The sequence below is a fragment of the Macrobrachium rosenbergii genome, chromosome 5, assembly GCF_040412425.1.
Source record: "Macrobrachium rosenbergii isolate ZJJX-2024 chromosome 5, ASM4041242v1, whole genome shotgun sequence".
Lineage (NCBI taxonomy): Eukaryota > Metazoa > Arthropoda > Malacostraca > Decapoda > Palaemonidae > Macrobrachium > Macrobrachium rosenbergii.
The window spans coordinates 58,074,275-58,100,221 of NC_089745.1; the positions used below are offsets into that span (position 1 = coordinate 58,074,275).

General features: G+C 39.4%; 1 protein-coding gene across 3 annotated transcripts in view; it reads left to right on the forward strand.

Annotated features, from left to right (window-relative positions):
- The window catches only part of cass (cassowary), a 42,233-nt gene that overhangs the window by 13,396 nt on the left and 2,890 nt on the right, over positions 1-25,947 (forward strand). For 2 of the 3 annotated variants that reach the window (XM_067104467.1, XM_067104468.1), the window contains exons 6-9: positions 709-915; positions 5,312-5,484; positions 6,052-6,232; positions 14,893-15,064. In XM_067104467.1, coding sequence (XP_066960568.1) covers positions 709-915; positions 5,312-5,484; positions 6,052-6,232; positions 14,893-15,064 — 733 coding nt within the window. Of the gene's footprint in view, positions 1-708; positions 916-5,311; positions 5,485-6,051; positions 6,233-14,892; positions 15,074-25,947 lie in introns of all 3 variants that reach the window. The other variant, XM_067104465.1, reaches the window with a different exon arrangement.

Sequence of the window (25,947 nt, forward strand, 5' to 3'; positions counted from 1 at the left end):
TAGTATGTTTCATCATACTCTTAAGATATTTTAAAGTGATTTTGTTGGGAAAAATAATTGATTGGAATAAAGTATGAAATCAAATGTAAATTTACACTCATCTTTAAACGAAACTAAATGAAATTTACTGTAAATAAACAACAGTTATCATAGCTCCACCCTGGTGGCCTGCAGCGGTAACACATAAATGTTGTTTATGGTAAATTTCATTAAATTTCCCCTAAAGGTTGAGTGTAAATTTGCATATGATTTCATACTTTATTCCAGTAACACAATTTACTGTAATAAATAGGCTTGTTTTTCAATGTGTCATTATTAACAACAATTTTTGTGCCTACCCAGTGTGCTTGCCGTGGGCTAGGTCTAGCACTTGTCCTGTCATCCATAGTACAGCTGCATTAAATGCGGGGCAGGTTTTTGGTTACATTTAAAGATAAAGAAAGTGCATCTAATACGCCAGCAAATGTGGTATCATCTGCAAGGTTGAGTACGGTTTAGTGATATTTTCAGTGAGAATTTTCAGAAAAATTAACTCCATTTAGCCAGTTTTCATGAAGGAAGACATAATCATTATGTTTATGGTCACTTGAGAATTAAGTTGAGTGAACTAGAAATATATTGGACAATTACTTTATCTGTGTTAACCTAGTGTTATATTAATCTGGGTTTAGTGTATGAAAACTACTTCATAAATTGATATTGTTTCAGCACACTATCAAGTCCACAAAATTTGTTGAATACATGTGGCGTGAGGTGGTGCCAGCCTTGGACACACTGCAGGCCGGAGCTACTGAAGCTAACAATAATGCTGCATTGATCCTAGACTTGCTCAAGGTCATGGCTGAGCTTGTCCCTTATGCTGGAACAGTTGAAAGTCTAGAAGCCAAAGTCAAAGCTATATACGCTAAATTACTGGTAAGGAACTATATGTATTATGATTTTCTGTATCTTTTTTTAGATTAATCCTAATGTAATTTTTATTTACACTTGTGTCCAATTCAAATATTGATGAATCATCAGAGTTACATGACAGAGCACAGCTTCCTGTTTATTGCACGTGTGTTCATCAGGTATGCCATTCCTCCTGTATGGTGTTCCCCCTCCACTCCACCCAGATAATCCTTTCCTTGCATGGCTCCTCTTGCCATTGGATGCATTTTTTTGACAGGTCTGGGCTTTCCTGTTTTATTTCACTATCCAATGCTCTCAAAATGTAAATCTTTTTAATGAAAAGTTACTCAAATGCAGACACTTCTCGAGTTGCGACACGTTTAGGTTCGTGAAAACCTGTCGCAAAACGGAAATAATCCAGGTCAGAAGTAACCCTTATGTCCCTCTGGTAGCCAATTTGTTCATGTTGTATTTTCAAAAACAAGGTAATACATGTGTCAAAGTTAAGGTAAAGATATAAACTATATATGGTAGTACTGAAACTCAGACACTCAGAAAAAACATTTCCTAAAAATACTTGTAAAGAAAATAGATTAAATGAAAGGGAGTGCCAACAGTGTACTGAATCTATTATTTTTACATTGGAAAGATAATGCCAGTAATTTACTAGGTCTGCTTTTACATCAAGTAACTTGTTTTAGTTTTTGGGAAGATAATGCCAATAAATTTTTAGTTCTACTTTTACTTCACGTAACTTGTTTTAGTTTTAAATTAACATAAAAATGTAATATTCACAGTAAGCAATCATATATTTCCTTAGAACATGATTGAATAACAAGGTGAACTATAGGAGTGCATTCTGTTCCCACCAATGAACAGGATTTCCATAGCCAGTGTTAGCACTGAAGAAGAGGAAAAAAAAAGACTGGACTCACAAGAAATGAAAAACAGTAATATACTATAAATGCACTCTTTTTATTCTTCATAAATTCTATATCATAAACAGCGTAATTGTTTTTTTTTATATTGATAAAATATTTTGAAGGAATATTAACTTTAATCAAAACTTGTAAAAAAAAATTGTACACATTCTGTGCATGTTTGTGTTGGGCGGGCCTTATACTTATACAGTACTAATAACATTTTGTTATGGGATCAAAACTTGAAGTAAAATAATGATAATCATTGCAAGAGTTAGAGATTGTGTTGGGGGTTAAGTGAACAGGCAGATGTTAATATGATTGCTCATGGAGGTGGTGTACATGTAATCAACAAATGAGCAGTGAGAATAATGTATACATATAAATTTAATGATTTTCAATACTGTTAATCACAGCATACTAGTGTAATGTATATGCTGTCATTAATACTGTAGTGAAAATTTAAATGCATGTGCTCTCAGTTCATCCTTACACCATCCAAAACCTGTTGTAAGCTACATGATTTTAGATGTCTCTCAATGAAACATTGAATAAATATATAATGCAACTTAACTGATATGAACACTTAAATTAATCACTTTTTATAAAGGGTATTAACTTGGTCAAAAATGGATAGTAAAATAACAATTCACAATGCAAGGGAGAGGGAGTCAAGACTTGACATTTATACAGCTGCTCACATAAGTGTAATTTTTGTCATGTAAGTTGCACTTTTTTGAGTAACTTTCTTAATGTCAGTTTTGTTTACTTTGTATATTATTTAATCTTGAGTTTTGATCAAATTTTTGTGTATATCAGTAAATATATGGTGCATTGCACATTCATTCGGTTTCAGTCAGACATATGACAATCAGTAAATATATGGTGCATTGCACATTCACTCGGTTTCAATCAGACATATGACACTCAGAGGTCAAATATCTTAAGGCAGGGTTTGGGTGGTATGAGAATTTTACAAATGTTTGTATGCCATACTAATTTAGTAACAGAACTTTAATATGCACACAAGCAAATAAATGCACTCTTATGATCACCTGCAGTGCGTATGGTGATGTTTTATGTTTATTATTATGCATGCATCTACAGTATTGTTGAATTTGTTGCAGCTTGCAATACTCCTAGAAAATTTTCATTGTGTGCACATGCTTAAATAGAACAGGAATTGTAATAAGATACACCTTGAGTTGAAAATTGATTGATTTTAAAAAAAGACAAGAAATGGTTGTATTGACATTTTACGAAATTAACTGGCTGTGTGAGACCTGTTAATAAAATAATCATATTTATGAGCATCTGTTTTACAAGGTTAGACAGTCATGTGGTGTTTATGTTTGTTTCAGGATCCGCTATGTTTAGCTCACTGACCAGATTACTCGGTAAACAATTTTTTGGGGGGCTCGATATAAATCTTAAGTGGAGATGCTGGTGTTAAATCAAAATATATTTGAACATTTTCCCACTTTAAACAACAATATATAGGCATCTGAAACTAATCCATCGACAACAAACCCTTCAGGCCAACTAGTTATACAGACCCTTGCTTGCAACAATACTGATTTGCAGGTATGAATGCAATGTTTATGTGGATTTGCTGTGAAGAAACCTGAGAGATGTTCATAAAAAGATGACCTGTCATACTCAAAAGATGAAAGTCACACTCAGATGAATGACCAGTACAACCTTGGCAAGGATTTAAAAAAAAAAAAAAAACTAGCCCTTAAGGAGATTGTAGCTTACAGAGTAAGAAAAATAGTCTTAATTGTCTTTACAAAACAATTTATTGACCTAAATTGAGATTGAACAAACATGCATTAGCAAGCATGCATTCATCATGTTATTGTTGTGATTATCAGCACTGCAATGAAGGGAAAAACTAAAAACTAGAAGAAACTATCCTTATCACCCCTTTGTTAAGGAAAAGGCCTTGAGCCAAGTAATGGGATCTCTGCTGTGGGAGCGGGTGAGAATATAAAAAATGTATAGAGGTTTAAATATGATGAATCCCTGTTAAAGTATTTGTTGAAGATGTTGATGTTCATTAAAAAAAAAGTTATCATTAACCCTCTGGTGATCCGATGACGCGAAACAGCATCAATAAATTTTTTGCCGTAAGTGCTCCGATGACGCAATTTAAGTGTCATCCGTAAATTATTTTGGGGGGGAATTCACCAAAAAAAAAAAAAACGAGTCATCCGAAGAACACGAGAACTGCACCATTGCATGGGTAGATCTTGGATCTACAAGAAAACGTAAACAGGAAACCGATAGGTATTGCGCATGTGCCGCATTCCTCCCCCAACTCAAGCAGTACACCTCTTGCTTTGACCAAGTTCAGCACGTCTTTTTAGCGTTCTCATTTTTTGCTTTGTCGTCATTTATGTGCGTTTGTGAAGTGCTTTCACTTTAGTTAGTTATAAAAGTGATTTGTTGAGTATTTTGAATAATATTTCAATTGTTTTTCGATAAGATAAATATTGAAGAATTACAGAGTTATTACAAAAAATGTCAGCATATATGTACACGTCGAACGCCGTGGTTCGTCCGGAATTTATGCATGCGTAGATAATTTATTGTACGCCTGTTTTTGCATCTGTAAATAACTTCAATGTGCATGTCTTATATATCATTCGAATGGCCATTCTTTGTAGTTTATCGTGCTGAACAGCAAAATGTAAAAATATCAGCGTTTCTATACAGTAATCGTTGCCGTATATTTTCTTAGGAAAAAAAAAAAGATTGTCCGTAACCTAATGACAATTACTCAATTTTATTCAAACAATACATATATCTTTCTTTTGTGTGTTTTATAGGAAATTTATTCAGCTTTCTAATGCCACCTTTATTTTTTTCTATCTTTATTCCTTACTCAGATACAGTGCGAAACGTCAACCTAAGTAGGTTGGAAAATCTGAAAATTGCACCGTAAAAAATTAGCCTTTTTTAATCCGTAACAGCTAATTGGCAAACATTTATAGCAAAATGATTGCTTCCACATGAAATTTCAAACGTTTCCACACAATATGCTTATAAAATAAACTCCCCAAACCTAATTTTTATATTTTTCTTGATTATCTCAAAAAAATATAAAAGACTTTCCATAAAATTTCACGTCCATCACTTTTTTATTATTTCTATGCCTTGCAAAGATTTTGATTGGTTTAGGAAAAAATTCAATCATTTGCTGACATCATAAAACAAACCAGAAGCGTATATCATTTATAGTTTGGACATATTGATTTTTACAAAGAAACTTTTCTGCACGAGCCCCACTTTTCCCTCCACGGCGTAAGTTGCATACCAGGTAGTGCTATAGGAACCCCTGTAAGCACGAGGGGGTTAAGTATGTAATAGCCTGTTGTTGAAATTGTTCTAATTTGGTATTTTGTTAATGTTCTAATTTGGTAGTTTTAGTAACATTTTATAAAGTAACATTGACATGCAGTATGGTGTGGTTGATGAATTATATTATTATTCCACAGGATGTTATGCCTCTACCCCCAGAAGGGGAGGCAGCAACACAAGCCTTGGAAGGAGGTGTCAGTCTAGAATTTTCAAGAGTTGAGTGTCTCCTTTTCATTTTCCATCATCTAGCCAGAAACCATGCCGATTTCTTGGCAAACGATGCTGATCGATTGAAGGACTTCCGGACCAGGTATCGCAAATAGTGTATTGGGTATAATATTTCTTGCTAGATTTTTCCAGAATATTTCCTTTAGCAGTAGTTTTCTAGAAGTGATATGCCTAATTCCAGCTTTAACAGGCCTTAAAGAAATGGTGATTGAGATGCAATATCTGAGATATTGTATGCCATAAATGTGAAACAGATTATCTTGCATGGTTGTGAAACCCTTACAATGATAAAAAGTGTGATTATTTGGATTGTTAAAGAAAAATGCAGCCACAGATTGGTTATAATGTTCTCCTTCACAATGAACATCAAGTGGATTTCAGTTAAGTTGTCCATCCTACAATGCAGTGTCAAATTAGAAAACTTATTTGTCTGTAATTTCAGCCAGCAGTTAGTGGCTCATGTTTGACAAAAGTTAATTGAATAAACATTTTTTATTTTGTGTAATGATAGCAGAATTGCTCAGGTTATTACCTTGTTGGATAAGTGTTACGTTTTGTAGTGTAGAGAAATGAGAATTAGTATGTATAATCTATTATTTAGAATTTAGTCTTAGAACCCGTAAGTAAATTAATTTATATTATTTTACAGGTTACAATATTTTGCCCGTGTTTCACAAGCTTACCAGAAGCGTTTGCGTGAGGCAGTGTCAAATAAATCAGGTGCAGAACTGAAGACTGAAGAAAACAAGATAAAACTGATTGCTTTGAAGACTACAGCAAATATAAACATCCTAATTAAGGATCTGTTTCATCAGCCACCATCTTACAAGGTACAGTAATATCATTTGTAAATCACACACCCCTTATCTGCACTCCACCTATGAAAGCACTTTTTTTTTTCTTTTCTTCTCTTTCCATGATATCAACTCCCAACTGTGTTTTTGTGCCTTAGAATTTAATTTATTAACAATTTGAGAAGGTTGAATTACCAAATATTTACTGGATCAGGCTTACCTTTTATTGCTGCTAGGTGAGTAAGTGGTATAGGATTAAAGAAGAGACATTTGCTTAATATGAATGTATTTGCAGGATAACATAAACTGAAACATTAACCAACTTAAAGCAAATTACATAGCAGAAGTTAGAAAAAAGCAAATTAGATAACAGAAGTTAGAAAAATTATGTAATGAGAGAGAAGTGAAAAGTAATTTGAAATAGAAAATCATTGCCTGCACCGCAGAGAAAGAAGGGTCAACTAAGGCTTATTTGAAAACCAACAGAACAAAATTTGGTATTTTGTATCTTAGTATTTAATGCAAATTCTGTAGAAATAACAAAGGACATAAGTGGGAACATGAATTGCTAATGGCTTGGTTGTTTGCATAAATATCTTACGTTAAAAGAAATCTGCAATTTTACATTTTAAAATAAGAAAGGTATTTGGTGCTACAACATGCCACTTCTTTTTTTAAAGCTCTCTAACCTTAGATTAAACTTAGAAAATACAATATGCCCAGAGGCACTCTTAATACAGTGGGAGAAATGCTCTGTAAAGAGCACCCCGGAAGTGTCCCTCCTGCCTACCAACATTTGGTGGCCTGTTAGTCATGAAACAAATTGTCCTACACCAGACACTTAGGGAACTGGCATTCTGGAATGGGACTAAGATTCTGCGAGCTGCCTGGTGACCAGTCAAAATATTTGCCAGTTAATACCAGCTAGTGACACCATAAACCAGACCAGCCATCAGCAATGCTGCAGCAGGAAGACCATCAGTAATGAATTTTTTGCCTCTGGTGATGTCTTGTCAGCCAATCACAGCATGAGTTTTGTCCTCAGCCAATCAGTGGTCAGCAGGGATTCAACAACCCCTGCTGACCCTCTTGTATATAATGAGCATCACTTGTCACAATGGGCAGTACACTCATGTCTTTCAGCGTTAACATGCCCATTTGAGCCTGAGAAGAACATAGCCTAGAACAATACTTAAGACATTTTCCCTCAAAGAAGGAAATTTACATGGAAGATGGAACAACATTGTTCAGTTATCAGCATAGTTACTGTCAACTGTTAATGTATTCTTCCTAAATAAAACTACCCCAGTTTGCAGCTATTTTCTTCTCCGAAGAATGATGGATATCAGCGAGTTACTGACAAAATATGCAGTAGTAACCCTGAAAAGAGGGTCTTTTAAATAATATCGCTAAAACTTATTATAATTGGTAAATGGCAGAATAATGTATATAGTTTCACTTAAGTGATCTACCAAGTAATTGCATAGCTAATGTATCTAACTCGCGCGGCAACTTCTTGAATTTCGTGGTAGTGCTTCTTTGTTGTTTTCCCCATCTTACAGGCCTGCCCAATACCAGGGAAAACAGGAACAACCTGGCAGCCATTACTCAATGTGTTTCTGTTGGCCATGGTGTTAATATCGCGCCATTTGCAGCAGCTTTGTTGGATTTTTGTTCTGGTTAGTTCCCAGGCTATAGTCAGTTTGTTATAATTTGGATCAATTTTCAACAAAATTCAGAAATATGATATGTTGGATTATAGTGGTTCTAGTATTTACTACTGCAGCGAGTTAGGCTGCAAGGCTAGGCTAACTAAAGCTTGTTATGATTCTCATACAATTTGTTCTAAATGTAGAGGGCAAGATTGCAGTATGGATAAAACTTGTATTGAAAGCTCAAAGTGGGATAGTAATCAGTGGACAGTTCTTAAGTCTCTTTTAGACAAGTTAGAGACAGAAAGAGGAAAGCGACTTCTAGAGCCGAAAAACGCTCTCTTGGCATAGAGGCTACACTTAGAGGTTAGCCCTATTACTCTCCCTTCATCTCCTATTCCTACTTTTTTGCCTAATACTGGCCCCCCCTCCTGAACATCTCTCTACTCCTCAGCCTGGCTCCCTTGCTTCCAATCCTAATACCATCGCCATTCTCTTATCTAGATTCGATAAGAAAGTAATCTCGTTTTAAGTACCATTGCAGATTTGGGAACCTCCATTAAAGTGATTATGGAAAAAGTGTTTTCTGAAAAAGTGCAAAGTGATAGTGCAGTGTATGTGGAGGAAGTGGCAACTCGTCCCATCGGTTCTCCTAGACCAAGGTCACTCCTGCTCCCCCAAACCTGGGAGAAGACATATACTGCCTTATTGAGATATTTGATGGCAAACTTTCCTTTTCGTCTTCCTGCTTTGATCTTTTTAATGAGGAGCCTGATGGATGGCAAAGTCCAGATCCGAAGAAGAGTCCAGCACCTATTGAGAGGTACAGGCTCTCTCTCCTCAGTCCCAGACCGTCCTGCAGTTATTCTGTGGACCCTGATTTTTCTGCTTCTGTCCATCAGCACCCTCCTCTGTCTCCTTTGGACAGGGAGAACTTCTCACCTGTACGCTCGACTTGTGAACCTGGGCATTCGTGCCAGGCTCCCAAGCGCCCTCTCACAAACGCCATCCAGTTCCAAGGGCACCGCTCTGCTTTCTAAATGCCCAGCGCCTGCACCTGAGCACCTGGAGCCCATTCCCCAGATGCTCATCACTTGTTTCGACCTCTCAGAGACTGCGGTCTCTTTCACCTCCCCAAGTCAGACCTTCAACTTCATCTCCTCCTGTGGACCCTGATGAACTGCTCTGGCTCCGATTAAACGTCGGCTCAAATTTTGACTTAATGAAGAAAGCGCCTCCTATTCTTAAGCCTGTCCAGAATGACAACCTGTCTCTGATTTCTTCAGAAGAGGAGGTCAACCAAGAACCTGCGGCTCATTCAGCATATGCTACCTTATTGAGATATTTGATGGCAAACTTTCCTTCCTTTTCCGTCCCAGCTGCCCCGTCTTTCTGCTTTGACATTTTTAATGAGGAGCCAGATGGATGACTGTACACGACTCCCCAAGATGGTCCTTTCCTCCTCATCTAAGAAGTTTATTAAAGAAATGGTAGGATTAGCTTTCCACCAAAAGAGACCAGGGTAAAGCAGCTTTTGCTTTTCCTCCTCCTTGACTAGTTCGCAGGAGGTACTTGTCATGTGTGACTGGGGAAGCTGCTCCTTTGGGTGTCACTGCCTCCTTCCAAGGGGACTTCTCTGGTCTGATTGACTTGTCTTGTCATTTGGCTTTTGCATCAGCCAAGATTATGTTCTCGTCGGCAGAACTTAAACATTTGTTCAAGGACGTTTTCAAAGTTTTAAGTCCTCAGTTTCCTTGACTGGGTTGTGGGTACAGTAGCCAAGAAGATCAAGGACCATCAGGATCTTGCTACGGACTGGCTCAGGATTTTTCCCGTGCAAACAAAAGCCGTTAGATATGGCTCTGTAGAGCTTTCTCCCCCCGTTACCTTTCGGGTACCCAAGAAACGAGAACTCTGGTGCGCCTTCACTTCCAAGTCAGCTCTGATCTCACCTCTGGACAAAAAAACATCTCTTCCCTCAAGACATGGTGAAAGAAATAGCTTCAGATCTGCAGAAAAAGTACGACGCAGGACTTGCTGACCCGCTCGTCTAGGTGCCCCAATGAATCATCTTCCTCCTTTCAATCTAGGACCACCTCCCCCCTCCAGCAACAGCCCTTTCGTGGAGGGAGATCTAGAACATCTTTCAGGTTGTGTCTGTCCGTTTTGCATCCAGGACTTAAAAAGACTTCTGCCAAGCCAGTGCAGAAAAAGTGAGCCTGGAGTCCTCCATGTACCAATAGGAGTCAGACATCTAGAGTTTGGGAGAAGTGGCTGATAAGAGGAGTATAGCATTGACTGAGTACTCAGCAGGCTCCGAGAGACATTTGGCCCTATCAGAGGAAGTCTCCTTCCTCATCCAGAAAAGAGCCATAGAGGAGGTTCAGAACACCAACACGGAGGGGTTCTACAATCATCTCTTCATGGTTCCCAAAAACATGGGGGGTTGGAGGAGACCAGTCCTCCACGTAAGCGGCCTCAATCATTTCCTCTTGAAGACAAAATTCAAGATGGAGACAAGCCAATCAGTCCTTGTTTCCATCATTCACCAGGGCGACTGGATGGTATAGATTTGCGGGATGCATTATTTTCATATTCTAATTGATCATCAAGTGTCGGAAAATATCTAAGGTTTGTCTTCCAATACAAGGGGTACCAATTTTGGGTCCTTTGCTTTGGCCTTTCGTTGGCCCTGCAGGTGTTTGCCCCTCTTTCGAAATAACTCCACTTAATAGGGATCAATGTGAGTCTTTACCTAGACGACTGGCTACTTTGATCCCCGTCGAAGGACAAGTGCATGGAGGACATGCACAAGATTATTCTTCTAACCCAGGAGCTTGGCCTTCTTTTAAATCTTCAGAAGTCCCAGTTGACTCCTTGACAAGAAATCCTCTGTCTGAGGATGATGCTGAACTCTTGGGCATTTCCGTCCCCCAGGAGGATACCCAGCTGCCTTCAAACAGTCTGGAATTTTCTATCCCTTTCATCTTGCTCAGCTCAACAAAGGATGATCTTATTGGGGACTCTGGTCTCCATAGAAACCTTTGTCAGACTGGGCAGGTTACATATGAGAGTTCAACAGTTTTACCTGAAGGCCAACTGGAACAGAAAGACAGCCAGACAGTCATGTCTTCCTGATCACCACAGAGATGAAGTCGGACCTGCAGTGGTGGCTGTCAGAAGGGAAGTCCCTTCATCCTCCGAACCCTGACCTAAACCTCTGTTCAGATACCTTGGACCTAGGCTGGGGAGCCCTGCTAGACAATCAAGAATTCTCCGGGATGTGGACCCCAGATCAACAGGGCTTACGGCAGTTCATATAGGCCTTCAGAGTTTTGCCTCCCAAGTCTGCGACAAGGCAGTAGAGGTCTACACGGACAACACCACGGCCTTAGCCTATATCCAAAAGCAAGGCAGTAGAACCCATTCCTTCTCTGTGTGTCAAGCAGTGAGAGAATTACTGCTGTGGGCAGACCAAAATTGAATGACTGGTCACCAGTTTTATCCAAGGGAAATGAAATGTGGTGGTGGACAAGCTGAGCCATCAAAAGTAGGTCCTCCCCACTGAATGGACCCTGGACCCCTTAGTTTTTCTAGATCTGTGGAAATTATGGGGCAAGCCAGTGATAGACTTGTTTGCCACCTCCAGGAACCATTGTCTTCCTTTGTTTTGCTCACCAACCCCAGACCCTCTTGCATGGGCCGTGGATGCCATGCTACAAGATTGGTTGAATCTAGACCTGTACGCCTTCCCTTCCTTCAGTATGATCAGGGAGGTGCTGAACAAGTTTCAAGTGCACCACAATGCGACCATGACCCTTATAGCTCTGTTTTGGCCTCTTGAGAGAGTGGTTCCCAGACTTTCTTCGTCTATTGGTTGACCTCCCAAGACTGCTCCCCCAAAAACCATCTCTACTTAGACAACCCCACTTCAGAAGACACCACCAAGGGTTGTCCGCTCTTGCTCTGGACGGGCTTCAGACTGTCTGTAAGCTGTTCAGAGCAAAGGGGTTTTCAAGGGTAGCTGTAGAAGCTATTGCACAGTGCAGAAGATGATCTAGTCTCATCTATCAGGCTAATTGGTCAATCTAACGACAGTGGTGCCACTACTGTGTAGCAATATCTCGTCTTCTGAGACCAATGTAACTCAGATTGTGGATTTTCTCCTTTTTCTGAGAAATAGCAGGAACTTGTCTTCCTCTAGCATTAAAGGCTATCAGGCTATGCTTAGCTCAGTCTTTAAACATAGAGGGCTGGATCATTCTTCAAACTCCATCACCAAGGATCTGTTAAAGTCCTTTTGATATGGCACAATGGAAAAAGGACAATTTTTTGATGTCCTTGAATCTGGATGTGGTCCTTAAATGGCTGACAGGCCCATCTTTTGAGCCCCTTAGGTTGGCTTCTCTTTGGAATCTGACATGTAAGACTTCCTCTTTGCGTCAGCTACAGCAAGATGCATCAGTGAACTTCAAGTCATTGACAAGAAAGTGGGTTTCTCTTAAGGAGATGCAGTTTGCTCTTTCACTCTAGGCTTTCTGGCAAAGAATGAGGACCTGTTTAGTCCCTGGCCTCGTTCTTTTACAGTTAAGAACTTAACAGATATTCTAGGTCAAGAGGAAGAAGAGAGAGTCCTCTGTCCAGTCAGAGCTTTGAGATACTACCTGAAAAGGACAGAAAAGGTCAAGGGTACATCTAGCAACCTTTGGTGTTCTGTAAAGAACCCATCTCGTCCTCTATCAAAGAATGCCTTGTAGTGCTTTCTGAGAGATTTAATTAAAGAAGCACATGTCCAGATCTAGGAGGATTTTTTACTGAACTTTAAAGTAAGGGCGCACGACATCAGTGTGGTGGCTACTTCATTGGCGTTCAGACACAACATATCCTTGTCCTCTATTATCCAGTTGACTTACTGGAAGTGCAAGTCCAGTTTTGCTTATTGCTGTTTGAAGGAGATAGAAATTGTGTTCGATTGTTGCAGTAACCTGAGGTCATTGTTGGTGGCTGGCATGGTATTAGTTGAAGAATTGTAGAAAGCTCCTCTCTCTCTCTCTCTCTCTCTCTCTCTCTCTCTCTCTCTCTCTCTCTCTCTCTCTCTAGTCTTAGTCTTGGTGGATAGGTTGAGGTTTTTATCAAGTATTTTCAGAGTAGGTGACAGCGATGTCTGGTTTTTAATTTCGGTACGGTGCCCAGGGCAAGGGCACCTTGTTGTATTCTTTGGTAGCCATCAGGCATATCTTTCTGCTACAAAGCTACCACTGAAGTAGAGGTGCCCACAGCTCAACAGCCACGCCACTACAGGTAAAGATGAGCACCAACCAGAGCCAGTATTCACCTGTGGTAGCTCTCTTACCATGTAAGGAAACAACAACCATTGCATTCAATGCTGACAGCTTTTTATATTTCAAAGTCATTATCATGCCTTAATGTTTTTGGAGTAGAATATGTCCATGTGTCCACCTCCATAAGTAAGTTATGTGAAAATATTTTCATAAAATGTTTCATACATACTTATCAAGTAATTAGTAGATTAGAGCGTGCCTCCCCTTCATGGACATGAGGGCACAACAAATTGAGTAATGGCTTCCAGGTTGTGTCTGTGTTAAATATGTCATTTTATTATGAAAATATCATATAAATGAATATGATAGTATCAGATCAATATCAGTGTTGGAAAGTTTCATCCTATCAAAAGGAACAACTCAAAAATAAATTTGATTAATCTTAGAATTGAGCACTCTTGTCTGACTTGTGGATGATTCAATTCCCTGTAGGGATTGGTGGCTAGAACTATCAGTGCACCTCATGTGGTGTGCTGTAGGCATTATCAAAAAGTGTTAGTACCATCCCACAGGTCTCTAGCTGTCCCCAGCTTTTAGCCTCTTATCACCATTCCTGCTTCCTTCTGCAGTCTTGCTGTTCAACTTCTCATGACTCCTGACTCTTACTTGTAAGTGCAATCTCTCCCTTGGCTGAGTCGGTTGAGCTTCAGACCGTCGCTCGATGGGCCGGAGTTCAATTCCACCGACTGGCTGATGAAGAGTTAGAGGAATTTATTTCTGGTGATAGAAATTCATTTCTCGCTATAATGTGGTTCGGATTCCACTGTAAGCTGTAGGTCCCGTTGCTAAGTAACCAATTGGTTCTTAGCCACGTAAAATAAGTCTAATCCTTCGGGCCAGCCCTAGGAGAGCTGTTAATCAGCTCAGTGGTCTGGTAAAACTAAGGTATATTTAACTTGTAAGTGCAACTCTAGGTTTGTCTCCCAATTCCACCCTTAGAACCTTGTACTGCATTGCCTTTATTTTCTGTGGCTCTTATCTTGCTTACCAACCACTTGTAATCCCCCCATCCCCTTTTTTTTTTTCTCTCTCTCTCCACTGGTGTGGAGTGCTGAATGGCCTGAGTGCTTGGCTTGACTGCCTAAATTTCATAAATCAATCAGTCAAGCACATGATCTAATTCCTAATGTTGAGGATATAAAGTGACATTACTGTAAAAGTTAAACTTTTTGTCTGACTGTCCAAAATATAATTTCACAGTAAATGTTGAGAATTGGACATAAATTTTTTCTCCAAATTTTTGATCCAAGATTGTGTATTAACCCAGTTATATTTTTTGAAAGCTGTAATTTAACCTCTATAATAGAGACAAATATGGGTGGAGTTGTTACTTCTCTTAAATTTGTCAATACATCAGTTGTCAGTGTGGCTGGAGGGATTTTAGTTGTAATTTATCTCCCTTTAACCTCTATAATAGTGTATTCCATTTGGTCAGTTAACCTTAACATCAAATGATAATCCTAAAGAATATTGGAAGGTTGTGCTTTTTATGACCTACTGGTTATCTTTAACTCGTACCTCATTCCTTTTCAAGGGTTTTAGATTTATGACATTTGTATATTATATTTGCTTTTTAGTACATTGAAATATCCAGTACCCTAACTATAATTATAACTGTTGAAAGAAGAATGGTTACACTGGACACTGCTCCGAAAAATTTTTGACGTCATTTTTAATTGAAAGAAATCTACCAATATTTCAGGCAAAGATATCACTTTCGTGGAAACCTGTGTCTGGGTCATCTGCATCCAATGTTGCTAATGGTACTGAGAAGAGACACACACCTATAAAGTTTGATGAGAAAGATGCAAAGAAGCCAAAGACTGACCGTCAGATTTATGCCCCACCTCGCGACAAATACAGTCAAAAAGCAGGCCAGTACTGTAAGTGTTTTTTAATAGGCTTTGATTATAGATCCTTTGTTTAAAGTACTTTGAACCCTATTTCAGTCTTTGCATGAAGTTGGGTTTACAAAATAATAATGCATTCCAGCCATTAACTGATAAATACAAGTACCTTCCAAATTTTTTTGGGCTGTTGTCTTAATTTTTATGTAATTTTATTCACAATTTAATGCAAAAAATATGCTGTTCAGAATGAGCTATACTTTTATTATAATTAGCTTTTGAGCTTTCAGTATTTATTTTGCACGAATAAAAGCTGTTTATTGGATCTATAAACACTGCCTTAGTTATAGTATCAGTGCATACGTTTGATTGACAAGGTATCTGAGATTTACATATCACTGTTCCTATAGGAATATAGACCTTCATCTTTTATGTGGATATACCTTGGGAAAAAGCTGGTCTTGTCTTGTAAACTTGCTAACAAGGTAGTTAACTAATAGCAGGTGACAGGGAATGGGGGAACCACCCTCTCACATTGTAAATATTGTCCAGATTTTGTTTGGTCATTTCGTGCCATGCTCTGCATAGCTGTTATTGAAACTTTTTACATTTTCCTATGGTTGACTGCTGTAAGAATGATAATGTCCCAGCTGGAACTATCATGTTTACGGAAGTCAAAACCAAAGAAATACTCAATAAGCTTTAACAACAGCCATGAATAGCATAGCACAAGATGACCAAACAAAAGTTGGACAATACCACCTGTTGCCAGGTGAGTCTACTGCTTAAGAGAATGATTTTTCAGTGGTCAGGAGTGCATGTTGTCTGTGAATTGTTTATAGTATCCTGGTCACCTGCCCAGTGGAAAAGATAATGATAGCATAGGAAAAAGTCAAGTAAGACCATTGTCTTTGAAGGGTAACACTGCCTTTTTAGCAGCCTCTTCCCCACTCTTCACCAGCTTTAACCCCTGCCTATGCTGCTGGGATGGTGGCTGCCTTTTCTTCCCTTGGACATTTGAAGGAGGTACACATGAATCGGGTGGTAATCTACTAGGGTTCACTTCCTGGCTGATTCAGTGTTTGTAACCATAACCCCCATTGTTCCTTCCTTTGGTTGTGCAGTGATTGTTTCATGGCATCCCAAGGAAACAAAGGAGCAGCTGAAGCCATCCTGGAACAGTTTATTTTTGCTTGAAAGTTCCTTGCATGCACTGGTCTTGGTGTATTTCACTGCTTTGTCAATTGCATCTCCCATCAAGACTGTGCTTGTGGACACCACTGCTATTCCTGTTTCTCCTGTTACTGCTTTGGCAGCCCTGGCACTTCTCCCTTTCGGGATCCCTGCCTTGGCTCAGTTCCTGGTTGGTGTTGCGGAGGGTGGCAAGACCTTTGACAGGAGGAAATTGAAGTAGTGCTACCTTGCTGTACCTTCCTTCTCTTACTGACTTTCCTCCTTGCCTTTCTCCATCTTCAGGTCAATGGAAGTGTCCCATCATGAGTGGTAGCAGTGTAGGTGGGTTAGCTCACGATTTTTTTAGTGTCCAATAGTAAATAGTAAGTGCATGGGTCTGCTCATGTCCAGTCCTTTGTTGCTTCAGTTCACCTGCATGGTCTTGTAGTGGCACTGTGCCCATTAGTTTGGCTTCTTGCTTGAGATTTTTTACTGTGTCTGAGGCTTGGCCTAGGCTCTTTTCATGATCCTCCAAGCAAGTGCAGGGTCAGCCCTTGCTGAACTCTATGCTAAATTGCTCTTCTAACTAATGTCTGTCAAGTAGTAGAGGCATTGTAGAATATCCATGAGTTACGAGTTCATGGGTGAGTACAATGGCCTTTGGGAAGCAACCAAGTCTACTCTGTTGCCCAGTGTCATCAATTGACTACACCTTGTGAATTTCTATTGAGGTTTTCCCTAGAGGCCTCACTGCCTGGACTCTCTGTAGCTTGTTTGAGAGGAGATGGAGAAACTGATAAGAGAGCACATGACGTACTTCAGTTTCCCATCCAAGCTGCTTTTCCTGCCTCTCAATAGTCAGCAGAGATACTGAACATTAGAGGATGAAGACTCCTTCAGGGGGAACAGCTTCATGCAGAAGGTTTTTTTCTTCTCTGTCCAAGCAGGAGCTGCAGTGTCAATCATCATGGTATTGTTTTGGGCTTCATCTTTAGAGTTTTGGCTCGGTTTGGTGGCAGAGTTGACTTTGGTGTGTCCTTTGAGGCACAACCTAAAGTTTTGAATGTTGGTTTGGGAAGGCAGGCCATTAACCTTCCTCTTGCTTTAATCTGTAAACCTCATCTTAAAGAGGTGCAGTTGCTTGCAGCTACTTCTAATAGATTGCAACAGTTTGTCACTCACTTTAAAAATGTGTCAGCCCTGATTACATCGTCTTTAAGAGAAACGTTGAGGCTACAATATTAAAACCAAATCGATGCTTAGGTGCTGTTATCCCTCAAGTTTCAGGATGTTTGGAGGTTGCAGCCAAGCCTTCTAGTGTGGATCTGCCTGCAACCTTGGGCCTAGGAAAGGGCCAGACCTCTACCAGAGCCTGATCATTACCCAATATTGTTCCTCAGGGAAGGGCCTGAGTCACCCGAGCCCTTTCGGTCTTGCCCAGACCATGGGCTATAAGGGAGGAGAATGTTCAGCTAGTGATCCTCTTCTGTTGCCACAAATTAGGGGGTGCAGTCTTGCCATTAGGCAATGTGGGAGCATTGGGGCCCAGAGCTCTTGGAAGTCTGTCTCTTATTGGACAGCTACAGACTACTCTCCAGTGACTGGTGCCTTCCCCTCCCTCACAGGCTGATCCTGGTAGTGACCTGTTCTCCAAGATTGTCCAAATATTTAGCAGTGTTCAGAGATATGAATAATTGTGGAGAAAGATGCACTGGAATTTATTTATAGCTGCTGTACAAGCTTCTACAGCTGTCTTCCTGATGGGAAAGCCTATCAGGTAACTGGAGAATAATCTTAACATCACCTTGGAGTGAGTTTGTCAGACTTCAGGATGGAAACTGCTTGTTACAAGTTGGCTACAAGCCAACTTGTAACTGAAGGCTGTGTTTCCAGATACCCATCCAGTATATCAGTTTTAAGTTTTGTGTTCCAGTTTGTTGACTGGCTCACGATATTCACAAGTAGGCGCAGTTGCTCATGATCTTTTTTATTGCCGTATCTTGACGACATTGATCCTTTCATCCTCCCAGGTGCAATTGGTACAGGAGCAGCATTTGCCTTAAGTTGCAAGTTGCAATTTGGGGTCATGAAGCCCTGATTGCTAGGAAAGTGGCAAGAATCTGTCCCACAGATTATTGGTTCAGAGGGTTTCAGGGAGGTGTCAGCCCAGTTTCTTACCTGACAGGGACAGCCAGCTTGGTTTTTGATCAATCATTATCACCCCTTTCTTTAGGGAAACCTACTTCATAGTCAGATCCACCTGCTTTTGCTTCAGTGTATGAAACAGCACTCGTCAGCTGCTGCTGAAAATTCTCTCTCTCTCTCTCTCTCATGTATACTGTAGCTTGTTGTCGTGGAAATGAGGACTTGATCCTTGAAGTTGATGAGGCACTGCTGGCTTTGCAAAAATTTCAGGATTAGTTGATGGTCACTTAGTTGTGTTTGAGTGACAACATGATCTTGATGGCATACATCAACATACATCAACAAGCAACAGATATATTCGGGGCCATCAGTATTTGTTTGCAGATCTGCTCATTTACTAGAGTATTTAGTGTCTCACTCAGGAAAACTCAGAACCAGCCCATGATTAGAGGTTGGAGCTATTCAATCCCCATCCTTAAAGACCTTGTTGGTGGTGGTGATGATGATTTGTTGCAGTGTTTACTAGCTGCAAAGGACTCAGTATTTTGGGCCTGAATATTGATGAATGCCTGTTAGTACTGGCAGAATCTAAAAGGCAGTATCTAAGAAAACCACCTCATATTGGTGTAGAGGTCATTAAGTGAAGTATAAGTTGTATGGTAAGGATGACTGCTCCATACCTGAGTGAGGGCTCTTGAAGTCATTTATTGTTCATACCTAAAGTTCGGGAGGAATTATTTATGTTGCCAGTACTGAGGGCAGGTGTGTGGGTATAAAAACACCTGTACTCTTGAATACTTGAGCAACTTTGCCCATTAGATCTTTTGATACATTCATACTCCTTAGTTGTGTAATTGCCTGATCTCGGGTAGGATGGAACAGCATCATGCATAAGGTTGGCAGTGCAGAAAAGTCAGATTGTAGAAAGGTGACTGGTACTTTTCTTCATTATACTGGCACCTGTAGAAAGGTGACTGGTAATTTTCTTCATTATATTGTGCCAGTAAGCAATGGTATTCATGCTGAACTTTTAAGGTGCAGGGGTGTCAAGAGTTTGGTCTGACTTGCAGAAATGAGTGGAAGGTTTAGAGCGAGTCTCTGGGAATTGATGCTACCTTATCTGCTGGTCTTTCATGCTACATTTAATCCAGAAGTTGTTTTTTGTTTTCCTGGTGTTAGGTTACTGTCAAGCCATACTATGGGACAAGGCCCTGTCAGCCATTACATCTTACACCCCTGGCTGTACAGGTGGTTACTTTTAATCCATTCCCTGCTATCATGTGATCTGGAAGCAAACATTCTGGGTGGAAGAACAACTGCAGCCATCTTAATTAGACAATACCGCTTGTAGGAACAAATCACAAGTTCACGATAATGTGCATTTTTCTTAAATCTGCGAATGTAAAGTTTATCCTAACCCTACCTGAACCAAACATTTTCTTTTTTGCCATAAGAAAAGTGGATGCTGTGTACTGGTGGTTTGTACCTTACACACACCAGCTGGTACTTGACTATCTTCCCAAGCTTTGAACAACTTGACCAACTTTTGCTAAAGATATATCCATGTAAAAGACTAGAGGTTTGTATATCTGGAAAATCCAGATATCTTTAATTTGCAATAAATATTTCTGGTATTTGGTGTCTTACAAAAGTTTGTACTTGATTTATTATGGCATTGCTGTATACTTTTTGTATTGCTAATTTTGAGTGATTCAACAAAATCACTGGCATAGTACTTGGAATGCTAAGATATATGAAAGTATGATGAGTGGTCAGGAATCCAGTCAACTGTTTGGTGAGTTGGTGCTTTAATGGATCTTAATTAGGGGAGGAGAAAAATTAGTTCTGGTTTGGAATAGTTTTGTGTAAGGATGCCATTTCATTCAGTCAAAATTTTCCCATCGCTTTTTGTATAGGTAATTGAAAAGTGCTGAAGGCATGATAATTATCCCTTAGAGCTTAGGATTCACACAGTTTTGTTAGTTCCATGTTTCCTGTTGGTTGGGAATGTAAGTTGTTTGCTGTTATGTAAGTCGTTGAGGTAAGGGATTCATAGTTTTGTGCACAGTGAATATAGTAGCATGTCTAGCTCTTGTGGTTGGTTGATTTTTTTTTTTTTTTTTTTACATCTGAAGATAGTATAGTGGGGTACTTGTTAGGTTTGGAATTCAGTTGAGTGTTGCCAGAATTCAGCAGTTACTGAATGCATTATTCAGATTTTTCTAATCCTGTGGATTAATTTCTGTAAGGGATACTGCATTGTATCTAAGGAAGAGCATGAAATCCTGTTGAATCTTGATTGCTTTTGAAATGTTAGGTTTAAATAAAAAATTTTGGAGGCTTATGTGTGAGTAATATATTTTCGAACAAAGATTTATCATGTGGGTTATTATATGCATGAATTTCATAGGAACATCATTTTTTCTCAGGATGCTTTCACCAGTACATGTATCTCTCTCTCACTCTCTCTCTTCAAAGAACGAAGATAGATCTTCACTAAATTGCGTACCTGTAATCGGTTCCTTCATTAAATCATCATGCTCTTGAATTTTCCACGCCACCTCACTGATACGTTTGGTTGCACTTGATCTGTTGATGTACTGGCACTCTGCCACACTCACTCATTGTTTTCTATCATTTTTTCCATTTATTTACTATTTACAATAACTCAACCCACATCAAAGTTTATATTAAATTAGGCTTTTAAAATATTGTACCAAGATTGGCCGTAACATCTCTCCACTGGAAGGGAAAACAGGAATAAAACTTGAGAAATGCACGCCTTAGCACCAACAGAGGCTGCATTAAATGCGTGTCCTATGCTACCTGCGTAACGTGCAAACTTTTTTTTTTTTTTTTTTTTTTGTCATACAGTATACATATTTGTATTTTTATATATTTGGAAACAATTTTTGCAAAGTATTTTCCAGACATTCATGTTCTGGAAAATAGCAATGCACAATTTGGGAGAATGGGAGGTTGTGTGACCAAAAAAAAAAAAAAACTTAGGGTGGTGGTTGTTAAATTGCTAACTAAATTTTTTAACAATATTTTCTGTACTACTAGTTGTGCAGTTCTGTTCATGTTCTTGAGTTTGGTAAGCATCTCTGCTTACTGTAAATGTAATTGGCTTGTGTGTTGCTGGTAGGTTTTTATGTAGTTTGTTCAAGAGTGGTAAAAAGGTCATTTCTTCTTCATTCATCTAGAAGAAATTTTATAAATTTTTGTTGGATACATCTTGACTGAAATCTTGCTAATCGGCACTCTTGAAGCCCCAGTAGTGTCTGAATCTGCTTTTACTACTCTACTTGTCTGTTTTTCCCTTTTTAAATCTCTTTGGAAGATTGTTAGTGAACTTTCTGTCTGTGGTTTTTCTTTGTAAAATATGGTTTTTCATGAAACATAGTGAGGTGCCTTTCAATACTGGATCGACTAGTCTGATACCTTGTTAAACTTTCTATTAGTATTAACTTGTAGAAGTGGATTACTGGGATATGGTTGTGCCACAAAATAGTATTGGTCATACTGAGCTCTGGTACATAAGGAAGTAGGAAGTATTTTGTCTGTATTCTACATACACTTTATCCATAAGACAATGAAAATCCACTCAGTTACAAGAAGTGAAAGAAATGGGCTTTGTAGTATCTTGCTGTTTCAGCTCCTTCAAATAAGTTTTTTCATTAGCTGTTCCTCCTCCTATCATGACTGCATCATTTATATAAATGATATAAAAGCCATTTCTTCATGCCAGTAGTTCTTCAAATGGTGAGTACAAGCATGCTGGATAGTATAGTTGATTATTAGGACTCAGAGTAGTGATAAATTTTGTGTTGGGCATTGTGTTGCATTGCAGGGTGTTCTATTCCCTTAGTTTTATGATCATAGCTTGGGGATATTTCTAATTTCGCTGGCATAAGTAGCTGGGAAACTGTGTAAGTGAATGGTGGTGAATAATTTTAAATGCTGAAAGAAAACCATGTGTAAAAATGTGTTTGGCACCCATACTTTTGAGCTAATTGTAATGTGAAATTGATGTAATGAAAGTATAAAAAAATCTTTTGTAAGGAATATCTTCACCGATAGCCGGTCTAGTTGTTGAAGCTAGGTATACAATCTAATGTGATTGAGTGTGTGTGCCATTGCCCCTCATTGTGTTCATCCTCTCTTAAATGTCTTGTTTTGGTTACCTGCCCAGGGGAGAAATACAGCTCAAGGAGGGAAAAAGTGAAGGTTCCCTTCATGTCTTATGGCACTCTTGTTTTCCCAGTACTGTACCTATCCTGAGATGTATTACATCCACTGGACCAGTGTCTTTATCCGTAATGACTGTTGCTTGGTCTATGGTGGGTTTCTGTGGACTAGAGTGACTGCTGTTCAGCCTGTGTGGGTGTGGTGGCAAGAGATCCTGTCTCCCTGCCTCTGCTGGTTCTACACTGAGACAACCCCAGGAGCCATTGAAGGTGCTAGGGCCTTCCCTGGGCATCTCTGATGACTCAACATTGTCTTAGATAAATGTGATGTTCTTGCTATCCCACTTGTTCCTGTTCCTGTCCTTTCTGGGATGTCTTTCTTGACAATGGCCTTGGCAGACATGAAAGAGGACAAGAAACCTGTGTGTCGCTTTCCTCCTCTTTGGACAGACAGGTGTAGGAAGAGTGTCCTGAAGGCCAAGATGTCTTCTGATGGCCATTGTTCCCATGCGGCGAATGATGGCATTCCCAGCACCCATCAGTGCAGGTGGTTTGGTTAACATTGTGACCAACCTTTGTTCCATGGTCTTTCCCGTGCAGCGACCCCAGTGCACACCCTGGTTGCTTCCATTCATCAGTGTATGCCTCTTGGGAGAGGAGGACCTGATTATATGTTAGTTTTATAAGTTAATCATCATTATTTTATTTTTATTTTCTGCATTAGTGAAATGGTATGGGCATTACAAAATGTATAAAAAGCACATGTTTAATTTTATAAAATGTTTTTATAGCAAAGCATTCTTTGTTTAAAAAGTATCTGTTCTTGTTGTGACATCATAGGACAAAAATAGTGGGAGGGAACAAAAATGTAAAATGAAGGCGGGAGTGTTGAATAGTGTAGTGCGGTAGAGAGAGCTCTCTTATGGATAGGTTGATAATTTTGGTTTTTAAGTCTGTTTTGTGGCTTTTGTAGTTGTAAGCTGGATTGTATAATAAAAGAAGAATGTGAACAGGTGGGTGGATCGCATAATTGAAGTGTTTTTGGACGGGTTAGGCTAGGAAAATTTTCAGGACCAACATCTTGCCTCTACCTTTTTTTTTGCTTTTCTACGAAAGCACATAAGGAGCTTGCATTTTTGTGGACTGTTGGCCATAGTAGCCCCTCAAGATAACCAAGGCCCATCCCAAGACATTGTTGTGATCGATCCCTAGACCATTGCATTTATGACTACTGTACATAACACTGGCTTGACAAGGTTGGAGCATGTGCAGCCCAGTGCTTTCCTGGACCATACACTGCTCAGTGTGGATCTGCAAGGGACCAGTTGTGCTCCTGCTCACTTTTTGGGTGATGGGCCAATTTGGCTGCTACTTCTTGTCTTCTGATTGATTCTCTACCTTGGGCCTGTTCCAGGTGCTTGTCCCTATTCCTTGAGCTTGGGCAAGGTCTGATTACTGATACCTTCTTTTGCAGGGGCCCAGTTCACCCTGCCAGGTGATTCTTCTACCAGACATGCTGGTCCCCTATATGTGGAACTCGTGCAGTAGGGAATTTTGTGAGATATTTGAGCTCATTTGTGTGCAACAGTTTAGGGAAGCAACCGTAACCAGGGTGTAGTCCAGGGAGAGCACCTTGAGGTTAACCCCATAGCCCACACATTCCATGTTTGCCCTGGTCCCCACTTTGGAGAATTCATTGATTCTCCACTCAGTCATTGGAACTGCTGTGGAAGCATTATGACCAGAGGCAGCCCTGACTTGCCCTTTACTGTTTGACTCATCAGTCTTCAGGCTGATGCGGTTGGAATGGCTTTTGCAGATGGGATCTTGTACTCCTCCAAAGTATTGGCCATGCAGTTGGTTGCCATAGGTTTCTTCCAGGCTACTGTGTTGGTGGACTTGCCAAGCACAATGGCAGATTCTGCATTGTTTCCAGGATCTTTTGGAGAAGGAAAAGATGAAGATTCCAAGATTGTCGTGTCCTCCCCCCCCCCCACACCTCCCTCCCCCTCCACACACAGTGAACAACCTTGTTACCAAGTTTCCATGACTGCCAGAGGTGTTCGTATAAATGACTTGTGGTTTGTATATCTGTGGAAAATGTAAATGACCTTAATTTGCAATTTCTAGTAATTTCAGATTTATTTTATTTCTGCATAAAAGTAAAAACTCAAGCTTATTTGTGTTGAAAATAGTTTTTAATAGTTACAGTACAAGTATGATTATATGCATAGTGTTTAGTTTTAACCTCATAATTTTTTTTTTTAATCAGAATACCCTACTTTGCTTTCGCAGGATGACATAGCTTTTCGTATATGTCTGGATCGGAGTAGTTGGTGTTTTGTTTGCAGCAGCTACAAGTACCAGTGATTCATATGTTATCAAAAATTATTTGGCAGTACAGTAATTCACTTGGGTTATCTGGTATTTATGTGGAGTAGTCTTCAATTTAAACTTTAAGTGTTTGCTCTTTACTGCAAATATTCTTGAAAAATGTCCATTCCTTATGTTCTGTATTTTGTGAAATATAGTTGATAAACTTGCTTTTTTTTATGTTTTGTGAAATGCTATTAAGAAAGAAACTTAAAATATTGTAAGATTTAGACTGGATGCTAGGAAGGGGGTAAGAGCATTTAGAATGGTTGAAAAATACTGCACTCTTGTCCAAGGACTTTTTAAGAAAACGTAATTAAAAGTCCAGAATGTTTTGAGAACTGCACTGTCATATATTCATAGTTGCAAACCCAGTGGGATTTGTTATTCTACTTGCCATTGTTTATGGTTGGGGTCTAAGCAAGGTAAAAAAAATATAAGAAGTTGGATAGTTAAACAGCAAGATACCAAAGGAAACAGATGAAAAGTATTTTTGAACAAAGCCTTAATATAAGATTGTGTGTCATGTAAAGAACCTGTAGTAGTCTGCATTTATCTTGCAGCATATCTGCCAGGGCCAAAGCAGTATTCCTGAAAAAGTCTTGAGTATGCATGGTAGGCAACTCATTATTCACCAACTTTCCCAAGACGGGTAATGTTCTTATGTAGGTCTTGAGTAGTGTGCAGTTGGACATAAATGACAACAAGGTCCACACTACAGTATACACTTACAAGTCCAGCTATCCCTATGGTGTTGGATTGATTTTGCGATATCTTGGGATTGGTTGACATTTTTTGTTCGTTAATGTGGTTACTCTTAAGGAAGAGTATACAAAAGAGTGAATTCTAATCTTTAATCCATGCCAGTGTAGTAGTTCATCTTTCTATGACAAAAAATGTTTCGCCTGGTGCTTGTCAACACTGTAATGTTAATCTTTTTTCTAGGCCTATTTCCTCACAGTGAAGCACTGTTTTTATCTATACAGTTCTTTTCAAGTTGCTGTCATTATACCAGTGAAGGTTAAAACA